This window comes from Lissotriton helveticus, chromosome 1_2 (genome assembly GCF_964261635.1).
Source record: "Lissotriton helveticus chromosome 1_2, aLisHel1.1, whole genome shotgun sequence".
NCBI lineage: Eukaryota > Metazoa > Chordata > Amphibia > Caudata > Salamandridae > Lissotriton > Lissotriton helveticus.
The window spans coordinates 279910044-279928771 of NC_136058.1; the positions used below are offsets into that span (position 1 = coordinate 279910044).

Sequence of the window (18728 nt, forward strand, 5' to 3'; positions counted from 1 at the left end):
TCCTCAGCTTGCTCACTGCAGGCCAGCAAGTATTCCCGTAGCGGGGCCCAAATGTCCTTAGGACGGGATCTCTTCGGAAGTTCTTCTTCATAAAGGGTCAGCTGTTCTAGACAATATACCATGTCATTTAACCATTTGGTAGTTGTCGGGCATCTTTTCCCATCCCACGTGAACATCACTCTTCTTTTAGCCAACAGCAGAGCAACTCTTACAAAGCGTCCTATTGCACCCTGCACCCCAGGTACATATCCCAACAAGCATAATAGTGGGGAGCAATCAAGCAAGTGCCCAGCCATTGTGTAGATCATCCCCAGCACCTCTTCCCAGTATGCGTGCACTGCCCTGCATTGCCAAGCCAAATGTACAAAGTCTGCCCCTTCTTGGCCACATCGCCTACAGCAGCTATTGTCTCTGAGTCCCATTCTGTGGAGCCGTGCGGGAGTGTGATATGTCTGATGTATAAATTTAAGGTGTATGATGCGTAAGTTACTGTTAGCTGATAGCTTCCCCGTCATTCCACAAATCTATCCCCACATTTCCACCGTGACCTGTGAATTTAAAACCCCGTTCCATCTACCTAAGCTCCTGTCTTTCGAGAGAACCGACTCTTACTGCACCATCTTATATAATTTAGTGAGGAGGTGTTTCTTGGTGGCCATCGTTATAACCAGTTGCAGTGACTTGGAGATTGCCGGCTCCTCTGGGAATGTTGGATAGTGGTCTCTGATGCCTGTGCGCAAGCGATAGCAGGTATAAGTGAATAGCAGTGTGGGGTTAGAAATATAGTGTAAATCCTCACCAGTGAGATAGGTCCCGTCCTTGTATAGATCACCCATCACCGAAATGCCCGCCTCTTTGAGTGCGCAAATCGACACACGCTCCTGCGTAACCGACAGAGCACTATGACAATAATTATCGACCTATTGCCTGCCTTCCTTTTCCGGCCAAAATATTTGAAGCTATTATGAACAAACAGCTCTCGGGTTTCATTGATTCTCATCAAATTCTAGATGATACCCAGTTCGGCTTCAGGAAGGGCCACGGTACAGAGACGGCTTTGATAAAGGCCTCGGACGAGATCCGGACTATAATGGACCAGGGTGGGGCGGCGGTCCTTATACTCCTGGATCTGTCCGCTGCCTTTGACACGGTTGATCACTCCATCTTGATAGACCGTGTCACAACCCTGGGGGTGACTCACCTTGCCAGAGACCTCATCGCTTCGTTTTTGGCCAACCGTACTCAGGCGGTGAAACTGGGCACTTTTTATTCGCCCAGTTTCACCCTCCCTTGTGGGGTGCCCCAGGGCTCCTCGCTAAGCCCCACATTATTTAACATATATGTGGCGGACTTGGCGAAAGTTATTAAAGCCCATGGACTCCGCTTAACCACCTATGCGGACGACACCCAATTGGTGTTGGCAGTGCACAAGGATAGACCGGCTGTGGCCGCAGGATTTCAGGAGGGGATGCTGGCCATTAGTTCTTGGATGTCAAGCAACTGCTTGAAGTTAAATTCGGACAAAACCGAGGTGATGACCTTTGGCAACCTCTCACCGGAATGGTCTTCCATCTGCTGGCCCAGTGAAATGGGTCCACCCCCTACCCCGTTTGCCAAGGTCAGAAACCTCGGTATCATGTTCGATGAGAAGCTGTTGTTCAAACATCATGTGAACACGGTGGTCTCATCATCTTTCTATACGCTAAGGAAGATCAAAAAACTGTTGCCATACCTCCCTTCAAGGGCAGGGAAAACCTTGATTACCACTCTTTACTTCTCCAAAATGGATTATGGCAACGCCCTCTTCCTTGGCACTCAAGAACAGATCCTAACAAAACTTCAATCGGTGCAAAATGCAGCGGCTAGAATGCTGCTAGGCATCCCTAAACGCCGTCCCACCTCTTTGGCTATTCGCCAACTGCATTGGCTAAGAGTCAAGAGCAGGATAAAGTTCAAGGCACTCTGTATTGCCTATAAGGCCATCCATGACTCAGGACCCAGGTTCCTCAAGGATGCCTTTCGGATTTATGCTCCTCAAAGGCCCCTTCGTTCGGCTGGTACCCATCTTCTCGCGGTCCCACGCACTAGAACCACTAGCTGGGGAGATAGACGCTTTTTAGTAGCAACCCCCAGGCTGTGGAACTCACTTCCCCTGTCCATCAAAACCAGTCCCACACTCATCATCTTTCGGAAACTCCTGAAAACCTGTTTTTTTAATCAGTGAGTGATCTGGTAGTTCTTCATCCTAGGCAGTCGGATATGCGCCGAGACACCCTCGGGTATTTGTGCGCAATAAAAATTTCAAAAACATAAACATAAACAAACATGACCCTCAATAGGCATGTTTGGAGCATACAACGGGAGTTTATTTGTTCTTTTACCTATACTCTGCCATGCATAGACCGTGGCCTCAATTGTGTTTATCTCCGACTTAGGCGTCAGTCTGCGAGCACGTGTAATAATCCCTTGTAAAGGGGTCTCACCAGCGTCCTCTTCCTCGACCGCTACATGTGGAATAAACTCATGTGGCCGAAACCAGAAAAAAGCGTATGGGGCCAGTCCGCACAAGTAATATACAAAGAAGTCTGGGGCGCAGAACCCCCCTTTTCAAAGGGTATTGTGAGCGTAGCCCAACTAATTCTCTGCGGTTTCGCCCCCCCCAGACCAAGCAGAGCAATTGTGACTGCACCGTTTAAAAAAATTGCTTGTTTAAGCGGATCGGAACGTTATATAACAAGTACAAAAGTGAAGGCAGTACTACCATTTTGATTACAGCTATACGGTCCACTAAGGACAAGGGTAGCCCCCACCCATTTATCAATCTGTTATCAGTTCCGTGAAGGCCCTTCCAAAATTTTCCCGAATTACCGTCGCAGGATCTCGATGGATCCATATCCCCAGGTATTTCACAGGGTCCTCTGACCATAGTAAGGGGTAATCTACCTGAGGCACTCTGGTGGCCGCTGTAAGGGGAACAATGACAGACGTCTCCCAATTAATGGTTAGTACAGAGTACAGCCCGTACCGAATGTATTCACAGATAACCTGCGATAAATATACTTGTGGTTCTCGACTATATAGGACCATATCATCTGCATACGCAGATAAGCCAACTGGTCGATTATTAAAATTCAGAGCCGCCGAACTGTGGGTTTGGCGTATCCTACAAGCGAGGGGTTCCAATACAATTGCAAAAAGGAAAGGGGACAACCCTGTCTAGTACCACGCTGTATGGTGAACGAATCTGAGGTTAGGCCACCCACTCATACACGCGCCGAAGTGTCCGTATACAGAATCTGTATCCAGCGGACGAAGATAGGGGGAAACCCCATACTGTACAGAATGGATAGCATGTATTTCCATTCAATGGAATCGAACGCCTTGGCCGCGTCCAGGAGCACGGCCACAGCAGGCAGTTCAGGGTTCAGCACATGAAACATGGCAAAAATCGTTCTAAGGTTCCAGGAGGTGGAACGGTCTGGGATGAAACCAGACTGGTCTGGTAAAACCAATAGGGGCATTAAAGGATGTAGTTTGGTGGACAATATTTTCGCGAGGACTTTGGCGTCAATATTAATTAAGGATAAGGGGCGGTACGATTCGCACTGAGACGGGTCCTTATCTTTCTTCAACAGGGTGATTATGAGTGCCTGTCTTAAAGATGGTGGGAGGTGGCCAACCTCATGCGCCTCAGCATACATTTCTAGCATGTGAGGTGTAAGCAAATCCACATATTTCTTGTAAAATTCTGCTGTCAGCCCATCAGGCCCAGGGGCCTTTTTGTTAGGCAATGAGAGAATAGCCTCCCTAATGTCTGTCTCGTCAATGAAATGAAATGAAATTTAATTTATAAAGCGCATGGCTGCCCGAGAGCGTCCCAGCGCTAACAGAAAAGAACAAAGAGCAAACTGAAGGGTGTACCGTTACTTAGGGAGCCTTGGGAAAAAGAAATGTTTAAAGAGATTTTCGAAATGTGAGATGACAGGGTTCTGTTCGCAAGCAATGGGCAAGCTAAGAAATTTTCTATGCACGTCGGACAACCAGGCGCACGCTGTATCCGATAGGTAGTCGCTCAGGGCGGATTCGGACAGGTCGCCCCACGAGGCGTATAACTCCTCATAGAAAATGCGGAATTGACCCAGGATGTCCTCAGGGACAAAATGTTCCCCCCCACGTCGTTTACAATGTGCTCTATCTGGGGCGCATCCGCACTTTCACGGAGACGATTAGCCAGCACCCTACCGGGCCTCCCACCTTCCCCATATTCTCTCGCCACAAACCTCTTGGAGAGATACTTCACCTCAGAATTAGCTAGCGTCTTATGTTCCTCAATGTATTCTCTAATGAGTGCCAGTGTCTCAGGTGTAGGCAGTGTGTCATAAGAAGGCCTCCAATTCACGTAATTTGTCCTCAGTGCACCGCAGTTGTCCCCTTAGATCCCGTAATATACCTGCCGATGTACCTATGCATACTCCCCTTATAGTGACTTTGAATGCCTCCCATAAGGTGGCTGCGCTATCGACTGAGCCCACATTCAAGTCGAAATATTGTACTATAGCTTTCCTAATTGTGTCCTCATATATAGGGTCTAAAAGAGCATCCGCGCGAAACCGCCAGGTGAATGGGCGGCGCATATTAAGTGGTGCCAAGAGCTGCAGTAGAACTGGATTGTGGTGCGACAGAGTCCTTGGCAGATTACTAACTTCCGTAACCCAGCCGGTAGCTACACTATCAACCAACCAATAGTCCAGTCGCGACCATGTGTTATGAGCTGGTGTGATGTGTGCCCTCCCTATCCCCCGCATGCCGTAGGCGCCAAGTGCCTGACAGCGCCATATCCTCCATGAAATCACGCACACATTGAGCCACCTTCACCGTACGATTACTAGTCAAAGCAGACCTGTCCACCTCTGTGGATCTAGACATGTGTTCATATCCCCCCCAAGCAACAATGCCGATTCCGGCCATGTACGCAACACCTGAAATAGAGACAGAAATGATGCTGGCTCATCAACCACCAGCCCGTAAACACTGGCTATAGTCACCATCACCCTCCCCACCTTACCCCGCACCACCGCCCATCGTCCTTCTCCATCTGTCCTGGTGTCAAGCGGTTGAAATGGGGTACCCTTCTTGACAAGTATTAAGACTCCTCGGGTCTAATTAGAGTATGAGGAGGCCAACCAGAAGGTCGCCCAACGCCGCGCTAGGATTCCCTCAGTGTGTGTGGTCAGATGGGTTTCCTGTAATAAGGTGATGCGTACGTCATGTCCGTCCAAGTACGCGAGTACCTGTCGGGTTTTCTTAGGTGTGTTTAGTCTGCGCACATTCCATGTAATGCAGTTGTACCTCTCACCCGCCATCAGTCACCCCTGTGGGCCATCGTGAGCCAGCATCTTTTCCATAGTGGGAATTCAACAAGCTCCTGTCCAGAGAGTGTCAGAGTGTGTGCATACGTCCATAACATATCCCGTAAGCAGATGAAAGGCTCAGGCCCTCCTCCACCCACTTTGACAACCCCAACTCGCAAAAGACGTGATTCACCCACCCTACCCATCCCAATATAAACAAGAACATTCGTAACACTTTTTGGGTCATTCCCATTGAGGGCCGTGGCGGCGACAGACACTCCCGGCACAAGGTAGAAATGGGCCACCGCGTTCGTTGCGTCTTGTCCTTCCCCCTGTAACCCGCTGCCAATAGTAGAATATGTAGCATTTCTAGAGCAAGCAGACATCAAATTTGAACTTGTATTGTGCAGGAGTCCCTCCCTTCTGCCATAAACATTTCAGATATATCCCATCAGCAGAGTCGATCTCATGTCACGCCTGCAAGGGCAGTCAACTATTCGGACATTCTCCCGTCCCTCGCACTATCCTCAAAATCTCCGACATCATACGCTACACAGGCACAATAAAACAAGTCTTAGCATATGCAATCGCCTGCTTCTGTGTCGTGAAGATTTTCCCTCCTTCGAACTCGCCGATACGCAGTCTAGCGGGGTATAGCATGGCGTACGGGATGTTTTCCTGCAGTAGCAGTTTCTTCACATTCTGGAATTCTTTCCGCTCAGCTTGTACTTGTGCGGTGAAATCTGGGTAGAATGATAGCGGAGTGTTCTGGTAGAGTACTTTGCCCTTTTGTCTAGTAATGCATAGAACTGTGTCTCTGTCCCTGTAGTTGAGCAGGTGAACGATAATGGGCCTCGGCGGGGTGCCCGGGGGTGGGCGAGCCGCCAAAGACCTGTGAGCTCGTTCAACCACAAACATAGGGGATAGCTCATCCACTCCGCACACTTTTCGTAGCATGGTCTCAATGTAGCCCTCTATCCGACCCACATTCGCCGACTCTGGTAGCCTCAGCACGCGAATATTATTGCGTCTGGACCTCGCTTCCATGTCCTCATTCTTTGCTTGAATGACCGCCAGCAGCTTGGTTATATCCAACTTTTTTTCTGCCACCTGTTGGAGTCCGTCCTCTGCGTCAGAGATCCTCTGTTCCGCCTCTCCAATGCGCGTAGCTTGTTTGTCCAATTTAGTGGAAAATTGGTCCATGCGGCCATTTAGGGCTTCAATCTTCCCATCTATCCCTTGCAGGCTATTTTGGATGGCCGCCAACGCTTTCTCCAGAGTAGATGAACTCTGTGACGTGGACTCCATGTCAGGGTCTGTTGTCTCATTTGAACTCCGCTCTTACGGAGTTCAAATGTGAGTTTCGATTGGGCTTTGTCCGGTTTGCCCATGTCGTCCCCACGAGCTTGCAGCCCCCTAAATCCAGACGTGCAGCCACCGCCCTTCTAACTTTATGATCTTCAGCGCTACGCTAGTGGTTTTCTGGGATGTTCCCTTCAGCCACGCACACTTCGTATTATGTCTACTCCCTACGCACTGTCACGAGGAGGCTCACCTTCACAGTCTTTGCAAATGTCTGTGGTGACCCACCTCGGCCCCAAGCACGTGGAGATCTGTTCACTCAGGGGTTGTCAGTTGTCACGCAGCGCCGCCTCACCACCTCCTCTTTAGCTTCTGCTAGGCCCCACGAAGATTCAACACAAGTCACAGGCTCCCCATGAGTGCGATGGGTGAAAAGCAGTGCAGGTCTCAGTACACAGGAGTGTGCACAATCACCCAGCATGTAGGCCCCACCGCTGAGTCATCCCCCGTACTGCTGCCTGGTCAGTCTGTATATGGCAAAGCCCTCCAAGTAGGACCAGCGGCTCAATCAAGAGAGCTGCGGCCCACCCGCGGCCCAGTGTATCCTCCGGAGCCAGCTGCTGGCGTGATAAAGAGGCCCAGAGTCCGGGATCCCTTTCCAGCTGCACGAAACTCGAGGACCGCCCACAGAGCCTTATAGGCGTCCCCCCGCTGTTCTCTCCAAGGGGGGCAACCGCGTCCCAGGGGCAAGGGGTTCCTGCAGTCTCTGCCCCCGCTGCGTGTCCAAAGTCTGTTCGGGGATTCGGGAAGGGGAGAAGTCCGTGGCCCACTCCCTGGCCTTGTGCGTGATCCGGCCCTCAATGGCAGTACCTGCCCAGCGGTAAGCCTCTCCTCTCGGCAACTCGAAACTAGCGGTCCGCTCGCGGGCGGCCGCAGCGTTCCGCAGTCGGAGCTCCCTCGCCAGGCGCTATCATCTCCGCCAGCTCCACACTCGTACGTACAGGCAGCCACAGTCGTCCGGAGCAGCGGGCAGTGTCTCAGCCGCATTCTGCTCTTTACTCAGCCCCATGAGGCCCCGGAGTCAGCAACTGACCTGCGCCTCTATCAAAGCGCCGCAGGCCCCCACAACTCCGGTCAGCCTCTCAAACGACAGCCTCAGGTGTCCGCAGTCCGCGCCAATATTCGCGCCAATATTCGGGCAGCTGTCTCGGGCAAAGGAAGGATATTTAAGGATATTTCACGGTGGCCAGCGGAGTAGCACTACAGCGCTGCCATCTTGCCGCGCGCCAAGCCACGCCCCCCCAAAATTTCTGCCAGTTACATTCTTAAGAAGAGCTGTGGTAGCAGCTTTTCCCTTTGTAGAATGGGCTTTTAGTCTACCTGACAAAGACTTGTTAGCTAACTGATAAGCTAGAACGATGCAATAAACAATCCACCTAGATATACATCTTTTGGACGCAGCAGACCCCTTATTGATAGGACCGTAGTTAATAAACAAATGGTCTGACCTCCTCAAACACTTTATCCTGTCAAAGCAAAATTTGAGAACTCTCGTCAAGTCTAATGAATGGAGAGATCTCTCTGGGGGAGTGGTAGGATTTGGAAAGAAGGTTGGCAACGTAATTGTCTGATTAATGTGAAAATCAGAAACAACCTTGGGTAGAAAAGCAGGATGTGTTCTAAGCACTACCCTATTAGCATGAAACACAGTGAAAGGTTCTTTACAACAAAAGGCCTGGATCTCGCTCACTCTGCGAGCAGAGGTAATGGCCACTAGAAAAGCAACCTTCTAAGTCAGATGTTGTAAAGAAGCTTTATGTATCGGCTCAAAAGGAGCCCCCATCAACTTAGTCAATACCACATTGAGCTCCCAAGGCGGAGAAGGTGACCTGACTGGGGGGTACACCTTTCTCAGGCCTTCAAGAAAATCTTTCACCACCGGCATCCTAAAGAAAGAAGTCTGGTTAGGTGACTTTCTGTAAGCAGTGATAGCTGCAAGATGAACCTTAATAGAGTTAAACTGAAGGCCAGACTTTGCCAAATGCAGCAAATATGGCAAGACCACCTGTTCTTGACCGTGGATGGGGTCATGCCCGTTGTCCATGCACCACAGAAAAAAGCGTTTCCATTTGAAGCCATACGACTAACTCGTAGAAGGCCGTTTTGCCTCTTTAAGGATCTGCATACAGTCCGGATTCAACTGTAAGTGACCATACTGGATGACTTCAGGAGCCATGCTGCCAGGCGCAGGGAGGGCAAGTTGGAGCCCGGCAGATGTATCGCCACTATCGATAAGTTCCTCGCCAGCAACCAGTGCTATATGTTTTGGGCCTCCGTGGAGAGTGTCCTCGACCTGGTGCCCCCCTGCTTGTTCAAATAAAACATTGTTGTTGTATTGTCTGTCTGAACCAGAAGGGACTGAGACTTGACCGATGGCAACAGGGACTTGAGAGCTAGATGTACTGCTCGTAGCTCTAGCAGATTGATATGATAGCCTTTCTCGAACTCTGACCATAGCCATTGTACTTGCAGAGGGCCCATATGAGCACCCCAACCCTGGAGAGAGGCATCTGTGATCAGAGTCTGTGTTGGAGGGTCTTGATGGAACGGCACTCCTCCCATTAAATGAGTCCTCTTCATCCACCATCGAAGAGAATCTCTGGCCATTTGATGAAGAACTATTTGATCCTCCCAGCTCCCTGACTTCTGCATCCATTGATCTTCCAAGCACTGCTGGAGAGGACGCATGTGCAACCTTGCGTTTGGAACTATGAAGATGCACGATGCCATGGACCCTAGAAGAGACGATACCTGGCGAACTGTTGGAAGGCTGGCATGCAGAAGAGTTTGATACTTTGTCTGTATTGATAACCACCTCTCCTCCGAAAGACACACGTTTACATTTTCTGTGTCTAAGAAGGATCCGAGATAGTGAATCTTCTGCGTTGGATTTAGAATGGACTACTTGAAGTTGACATGAAGCCCTAACCTGTGTAGAATCTGAAGACACATCGTCAGATGCTCCTCCAGCAGAGATGGGGACGAATTTTTCAGAAGCCAATCGTCCAAATAGGGATAAATGAAAATTCTCTGCTTCCTAAGGAAAGCCGCCACCACTGCCATACATTTGGAGAAAGTTCGTGGAGCTGCCTTCAGACCGAACAGAAGCACTGCATATTGGTAATGGCAAAATGACACTCGGAACCTCAGAAATTTGCGATGTCTCTTGGAAATCGGAACATGAAAGTATGCATCTTTTAGATCGATGGAGCACATCCAGTCCCCTTGATGCAGTTGAGGAAAAATTTGATGGAGTGCCAGCATTCGAAATCTCTCTTTCCGAATACATTTCAGCAACCTCAAATCCAATATTGGTCTGAACTCCGCAGTGGGACCCTTCTTCCTCACCATAAAGAAGCGAGAGTATAGCCCTTGATTTCTTTGCGGACGTGGAACTCTTTCTATGGCCTTTTTGCTCAAGAGACTTTTCACTTCCTTTATTAGCCTGTAATGCTGATGACCAACCCCTTTTGGAGTCACAACCGGAGGTGGACTTTTGAAATTGAGGAGGTATCCGTTTTGAACAATGTTTAGAACACATTTGTCTTTGGTGGAAGAGGTGTGGCGCCGCGGCCAGGGCGACTGACGCTGGAATCTGGGGATCAGGGTTCGATCCCCGGCTCCGGCGGCAGGTTAGCCCAGCACCATGTGACTCTGGGCAATAGCTTGCTTAATCTTCCCGACGGCCCCCAGCGCCTAGAGACCCTAATGGGTGATTGTGCGCTATACAAATGTGGATTATTATTATTATTATTATTTGATCAATCCTCTCCACTCGTCTAGAAATAGGGCAATGCTTCCTCCCACTGGAGTGGACAACAGACTTAGAGGAAGTTCTGTCTCATTACTTCTGAGGCTGCTTCGAAACCGCAGACTGCTGCCTGTTTCCGCCTCTGCCCCGTCCAGGTCTGCGTTGCTGAAACTGCGACCTTTTTTGAGACTGGCCCTGGTTCTGCGAAGACCAGTTCGACGATTGCCCACGCTGCTGAAACGACCTTTTATCATGGGGGCGAAAACGACGGCAAAACTCTTTTTCTTTTCAAGGCCAACAGCTTTCAGAGTACCCAGCTCCGCCTTCATTTTGGCCATCTCATCATCCGCATGAGATCCAAATAATGTTGCCAGGTTGAATGGAAGATTGACTATTTTTCTTTGGGCATCAGGCTTAAGGCCCGTGAGGCGAAGCCATGCAGATCGTCTGGAACATATGCCATGCGCATAGCCATGCGCCGCGAGATCCGCAGAATCCGTAGCCGCACTAATACTTTGGTTTGCCACAAGGCCACCTTCTTCCACAATCTCAAGGAAATCCTTTTGATCCTCCTTATGCAACTTTTCCGCAAACCTAGACATAGAATCCCAGAGGAGGCGGTCATAGCGACCCAGCAGAGCCGCAGCACTAGCCACTCTCATGACTGACCCCGATGTACTACACATCCTCCGTCCCAAGGAGTCCATGTTTTTCATGTCCTTCTCTGGAGGAGCCGAAGAGATAGACGTAGCCGAATGAGCTTTCCTGGCCGCCGCCACTATGAGAGAATCTGGTGGTGGATCAGTGCGCAAGAACAGAGGATCCTGATCAGGTGCCCTGTATTTTTTTCGCAATTCTATAAGGCCCGGAGCCCACTGTAGCTGGCGTTAAAAAAAGTCATCATTGCCGGTTCTAGCAAACCTGGCACCAATGGAAGAAGAGGTCTAGCCGACGATTTATGATGTAAGGTTTCAAATATAACTTAAGATTTCACAGGAGGCACTGCCATAGTTTTATTGAATTTGCTAGCCCCTCGGCACAACACTTCATTGAAAGTCCCTAAATCATCTACATGAGATATCCTGGAGGGTGGTGTTGATGAAATTGTGGGGGAATAGTCTCTGGAGGACGACCTCGTTGAGGTGGCCGTGTCAGGAGATCTGTGCCTTCTCCTAGAAGTAGGAGACCGATGAGACCTACTACGATCCCTTGAGTGCGAACGCCTCCTTACTGGAGACCTAGATCTTCTTGGAGACCCACCCGCCGGTGGTCCTGAAGCTTCCAAGTCAAGAGGCCTGCTATTAGGTTTGGGCTGCATCTTCCAATGACGGATAGTCTCCAACCATCTAGGAGACAAGGTAGCAGGAGGTGTTCTACGCACCGGAGAGCCCTCCAGGGTAACCTGCACAATTTGAATTCCCACCGACGATGAAGAGGAACTCCGAATAGACTGCGGAGATCTGGACGCTGGCGCAGGTGCCTCTCTGGGAACCAATTGTCTGTCCCTCGACGTCGAACCAGAATGAGCCACAACAGAAGACTCCTTATGAGGGGAGGCTCTGACCGATGGAGACCTGGCCGACGATGCCATCGACGTCGGGTCTTACGACGTCGACCTTGGATGGTCAGCCAATGCCCTCGACGTCGGCTCCGAACTCGGCAAAGACCAATGAGGGGGTCAGAGAGGCCAATCTTTAATGCCTCAATACCGACCGTGTAGCCGGTGCCGGAGATCTCGAGAAGGTCGACGTCGGTTTCTTCGACTTCGAATGAGCCTTTTCGTGCCTCGAACCCGAGGCATGCCTCGAAGTCGACCTATGTCTCGACGGCAACCTCGATCTTCTTCTTTTCTCAGGTCTCGACGTCGATCCACGTCTATCTCTCGACGTCTATCTTCTCACTCTCTATGTCGTCTTCACCGCCACCGACACCAAATGCCTCGACATCGACAGACTTCTCGACGGCGACCTCGACTTCGACTTGTGTCTTAAAGGCGATGTCTTCGAAGGCAACGTACCTCTCTCTACTGGTCTCGACGTCGACATACCTGACAGCGATATAGACTTAGACGCCGAACTCACTTTCTTCGACGTCGACGCTTCCTCATGTCGTTTGTTCTTACTTCTAACCTCATGGGAAGTAGATCTTCGACGCTTTGCTGGAGAGGAGGGCCTTCAAGATGATCTCTCACTTCTCGCCCCCTTTTCATGACGTCTTTCTCGCTCCACCAGCCCCAAAAGTCGAATCTTCTCTCTTTCCTTCAAAGTTCTTCTGGAAAGTTTGAGGCAATGATAACATTTTTCCACATCATGTGTAGAAGGAAGACAAACCACACAAACAGAATGAGGATCTGTTTTGGACATTTTCTTCCCACAGGAAGGACAGTTGTAGAATAAAGGTGGCATTGCTGACTAAAAATTAAGACTTAGTCAGAAAAGATTGAAAAATACCACCAACAGCACAAACTGTCGAAAACATCAGGAAAAAAATAAATTCTGACTGAAAAACAATCAGATTCAGTCGAGCTCCAGTTCCAGGTTCCTCACAGAACAAGCCAGAAAAAAGAACTGACCTAACTGTCACCTGTGGGGCATGATGGAAGCAGAATTCCCCCTGGAGGCCTTAAAGGCAAAGTGTTCAGATTCTCTGAGGCCTTGAAGACGAGGGGACAGTCTCCTTTTCTGTACAGGGATGTTATTTATTCATGCAGCCTACTTAGGCTAATTGCCTTTTATTACCTGTTCTTTGATGAAAATAAAAGGTTGTTTTCTGTTGAATGCATTTAAGGTTCAGGTCCTTTTCTTGCATTGTATTTTATTGGTTATTTTCATGCTGCAGAAGACATGTAATTATGGCTTTATTAGCCTATTGGTTATGGTTGAGGCTGCATATTATTAGTTATACATGTATAGGTGTATAATGTTTTCAGTGCTATGTACTCTTTTTATGTATTTTACACATATACATGTATTAGTCTATATGTTCCGGGTTCCCGCTTATGGGCGGATATAATTCGGTGCTTATGACTATTGATGAGTATTCCCTGGAAGAGAACAGAATGTTACGTTTTTTTTCTCTCCAGTCTTTCATTATCCTACTGTTGCTCAAAAGGATTTGTTTGGGTAGAAATGTATTCTTAATAATAAAGTTAACTCCAACCACTATGGTACATTTTAAATCCTGCGTCTGTACTTCCCCAGACCAAGCACTCTTACAATATACTGCCTACTAGTATGGATGACATGATTCCTACACCTTGTAATCCACATAGTCTTATTTAAAATTCCCTTTAGACTGAATTACAAATGTATGACTCATTCGCTCTGTATAATGTGTGAGTGATGTAAAGAGCTTTGACACTTTACACTGGTACGAGTAGCACTATAAAACATGTGATAGCTGGGCTATGGAAAGATGATGGGCACTGCTGGAGGTTGGTAGTGAGGGAATCAGTGGAGAAGGAGATGATTGGGGATAGGGGGGGGGACCCACCAAAAAAAAGATTATCGCACTGTGTCAACTTAAGGATTTTGGGTGCCAAGGACAAAAACTGCTTTAGGGGCCCATGACCGAAACAGATTTGCATTTTGTTACCCAATTTCTGCCAATCCAAACATCCATAATACTGGGTAATACAGTGAAGGTTGTGATGGAGAAATAGAGAGATAGAGAGAAAGTTAACTTTCACAGGAGGGCCCTTGGCAGGTGGGGGCCCTGAGCAATGCCCACTTTGCCCATGCCGTAAAACATTTGTGGAGCTAGTTAAGTACACAGTAACTTTTAGAAACCCAGAAGGTTGAGAATCTCTGTCCTGACATGTTCTCTGCCAAACCACCTGTACTCCAAGCCTACTCCCCGAATCACTGCACATTTGAAATTCCTTACCTCTGTACAGAAGGGAGTCAACTGAGGGTGCACCACAGGCTGCACATATGTGTGGAAAGTAGACTCTATCTCCATCGTCCTTCCATTTAACTTCAGGATTGGAAATTCAATTATTTCCTGCAAATTATTGAGAGAAACATTGCATGATGTAGTTTAATACAAGGCTTAACTGATCTTTACTTTTTAGATTGTATTGTGACTCACAACCTAATAGAAGACACTTAAACAGTATGTCACACCAAAAAGCCATTCTCTACTTTTATTACTGAGTTGTGCATTGCTATAGTGGTGGAAGCCTGGTATTACTTACAAAAAGGGCACAAGTCCTAAAAAAAGAAGTGAGGGGTCGCGGACGTCACAACAGGAAGTGACGTCACGAAAGGTGGCTTGCACTCAGTTGCAATTTATAGTTATCAAGCTCCTTGTAAAATAGGTGGGGGGACGCCGTCCACCCGCGTAGTACCCGGACTCGAGCCCTGCTTACACAGCTTTAAGTTAAGAAGTTTCCATTTCATTACAGTCCTGTTTTTGTTTCTATGTGAAATAAAGGTATGATGACACGACAGGCTTAATTATAGTACACCTTTAGCTTCAATGACAAAGAAAGGAAGCGCTATGACGATCCCTTGATTTGTTTGACATAGAAACAAAAAGAGGACTATACTGAAGGCAAGTGAGTCTTCGATATACATATTCTTTCATGTCTGAGCAGTTGGAAAATAAAACACGCTTGGATGAATGGTGACACTAATTAAAAGCTGCCAGTAAGGAAGGGCGGGTAGGAGAAACAAGGAGTGAAACAAACTAGGAGGGACAGAAGGAGAAACCATAGTCAAGTAATGTTGGAGAGAGCAGGAGGCAGTCAGCAGGACTGGAAGAAAGGGGTAAAGTCTATTGGGTGGAAATGAGATTTGAGGAAGCACAGAGTTGCCTGTAGTTATAAAGTAGTCTCTCAAAGTGTACTCTCGTGGAGGTGGAAAGAAATGGCCAACAGTTAACAGCATCATGTGAGAGAGAAATACTGCCAAGGGCGGGGTCAAGATGTAATTGTTTAAAACGGTAGCCTCAAAGCCCACTCTAAGTTGATTATTTATTTATTTGGAGAGTTTTATATAGCGCTGACTAGACCCGGAGGTATCAGAGCGCTTTACATAAGGTTCCACAGAAATTACAAAATGACATCAGTTACACGTTACATCAGTTACTAGAAAAACATTTCAAGAGGGTAGAAGACGAAATAAATGGAGCTTAGAAGGGTAAGGGGGTGGGGTAAACGGGTAGGAGGTAGATAGGATGAAGAGACGAAGGAGAGTCTGCCCCAGGTCCGGCTGGGTGGATGACAGCCGAGGGGGAAGTCCGCAGCCCATCTCCTCTTTAGCTATCGGGTAGCTCCACCGGGCATCAGCCAAACAGCTAGGTCTCAACAGGAAAACAATTAAAGAGAAAAGAGCAGGGATAAAGGAGAAAGGGGGTGGAGTAAAGGGGTAGGAGGGAGAATAGAGGCAAGAGATCTGTTTCACAATTGTATTGTCAAAACCCAGACCTAAAAACAGTCAAAATCTTCGCCTAACTCTACCAGTACTGAGAACCTGCACAGACGGAGACAGTTTACAAGAAAATGGTTCAGTATTTTTATGACAAGAGTAAATAAAGTAATTCCCTTTTAAGTATGCTTAAAATGTGATATGTCATGTGATCAAGGCTTTGTGCCGAAACGTTATGGCGACAGCTGAATAAAAAATAACAGCATCCGAATTACCTGGTCCGTGTGTTTCTGAAAAGCGGTGTCGTGGGAGGACGATCGCGCAAAGGAGACGGAGGAGATATATATATATATATATATATATATATATATATATATATATATATATATACATACACACACACATATATATAAACACATATATATATATACACACATATATATATATATATACACACACACACACACATATATATATACACATATATATATATACACACACATATATATATATATATATACACATATATATATATATACACACACATATATATATATACACATATATATATACACACACATATATATATATATAATGCATTATGCCCGCTTTTCTTAAATAAAGGCTTTCCGGAATTCCCCCTTGAGGCTTCTCAACTTCTGTTACTGAAGGGGTTGCTTTTTTCATTATTCTCCACGCATGCCAGCGGCGTGGTAAGGGGCCCCGCTCTACAAGTGGCTGGAGCAGCACTGGCACCTGCTTTTTGCATTCTCCCTTATCCAAGGAATTGGAAGGCTACCAGCCCGCCTCGGAACACGGATGACGCCTGGCTGCTGCAGCGCAGCTCGTGACTTCACGAGGAGGCAGGTTCACGGTACCCCTGTCTAACAGCCCGACTGATTTCTACAATCGAGGTTTGAGCGTGTGGGGACCAAACGAAGCCTGAGAACATACTACCAAACAGGGAAACACCACTTTGGATACCCCGTAATTGAACTTGCTACTTACTTGTCCATCTTTTCCAAAACGGAACACTCGCCGAGAAACATTGTTTTCTGGGATCTGTAGTTCATTCCGTTCTACAGTGGTCACCTGACCTCATGGTTTTGGTATAAACGCACTCCTACCAATGGGAGTGATGGAGGCAAGCTTAAGAAGGAGGGACTTAACGCAAACCCTGTGAGCACCGGCATCTGATGAAGGCAACTTAGCCGAAATGCATTATGCCCGCTTTTCTTAAATAAAGGCTTTCCGGAATTCCCCCTTGAGGCTTCTCAACTTCTGTTACTGAAGGGGTTGCTTTTTTCATATATATATATATATATAGATACATATATACATACACACATCCCTTACAAACGACTGCTCCACAATCCGAAACAGACTCCAGCACACTCAGCGTAGCTTTAAAGAGATTTTATTTTTGGGCACACACAACCAGGTAACACGTTTCGACCGAGCAAGTGGTCTTTGTCAAACCTGAAGTCGCTGCCATCTTTTTTTTTATATATAAACATATACACACATACAGTGGTCAAAGTACATTAAAAAAGTATGGTAACTGTGATGCTGCATGCAATGGGGTGGGGTCAGTGAGCATGTAGGCGGGATCAAAGGTGTGGTTAAAAAAATCTGTACTTTTTTTCATCTTCTACCTTCAGATACCTACATAAAAATAGCAGACAGCTTAAATGAGAAATCATTTAAAAAAGTTAATCAGTGGCAAATGTACTACAGTACATTACAAAACCTCTGTTAAATAATGAACACCTGAGAGCCTTAGAGTTAAATGTTGGTTGGTGCAGTGGAGAATAGTAACTTCCAGTGGAGTAGCAAGGGGGGCAAGCACTCTGTTTTTGGGATCGGCGAGCGCAAGGTACGTTCTTTTTTTCTTATTCTCCCTTGTCGTCGAACGCCTCCCCTCAGCTTGTCATCGTCTGACGACAGGACCCTCCGCCCCCCGCCCGCTAAGGCCGTCACTGGGTGGCAAACTCAGGGTTCGCCCCCGGCAGCATAGGCTCTAGCTACGCCACTGGTAACTTCTGTATGTTTAGTACAACGAGGTCACAGCCTGTGACAGAAAGCACTGTAAATATGCAAGTCATTATTTTAAACTTGCATTACACACAGTGTAAGATATTTGACTGCTATAAAACAAGCAAAAAGGTTTAAGATGAAATGGTACTTCCAAATTATGTATTTTATAGTAGCACAGACTGTACATAATGATTTTATTTTAATTAGCTGCTCTTCAAAAGCAAACACTTTAGCTCCCGTAGGTAAGTCTATCGCACTAACAACCAACAATAATAAATCTTTCTCATCACAAAGCTTCAAATGAATCCATCAATTCAAGCCATCACCTCTCCCAATCACCTTTCACATTTGCAGATTAAGCAGTGGGACACATTTGCATTTCTTTCAGGCAAGCAGGCACCCTGGCAAGAAGGCTTATTTAGCTATCTGTCCACCTTTGGCTTTACAGCACAGTAGACTCCCTGCCTTACATTTCAGCTGAAGCATTTAAACTGTCGGAATTATCTGTCCCACAACGGGTATCCTTTCACAAAAAGAAGGGGAATGGTTTCTCATGAGTTAAAAAACTATGAGCACGCCGTGCTCCTCCGATCCAGCCCCGTTCGAGATATATATACATACATAGAGAGACGCACACTGCTTAGGAAGCGCACTGAAAAAAGAAATATTCTTTCCAGGCACACTTATGTATTGTGTTGATTATACCTGGATAGCTTTACAGTGAATATCTTTAATGTGTCACTGTCGGTGTGAGTGCAATTACTTGTCCAAGACACAATCCGCTGGAGCAAGTGCAGGAGCTAGAGGGGAAGAATAAGACAGAATGGCAAATCCTTTATCATCTGGAATCATTCCCCA

The 18728-nt window shown here is 47.3% G+C and overlaps 1 protein-coding gene across 7 annotated transcripts in view; it reads right to left on the reverse strand.

The window, feature by feature from the left end:
• The window catches only part of ERI3 (ERI1 exoribonuclease family member 3), a 1714120-nt gene that overhangs the window by 1241863 nt on the left and 453529 nt on the right, over positions 1-18728 (reverse strand). For all 7 annotated transcript variants that reach the window (XM_078671725.1, XM_078671720.1, XM_078671724.1 and 4 more), the window contains one exon: positions 14350-14466. In XM_078671725.1, the coding sequence (XP_078527851.1) occupies positions 14350-14466 (117 nt within the window). The remainder of the gene's footprint in view (positions 1-14349; positions 14467-18728) is intronic.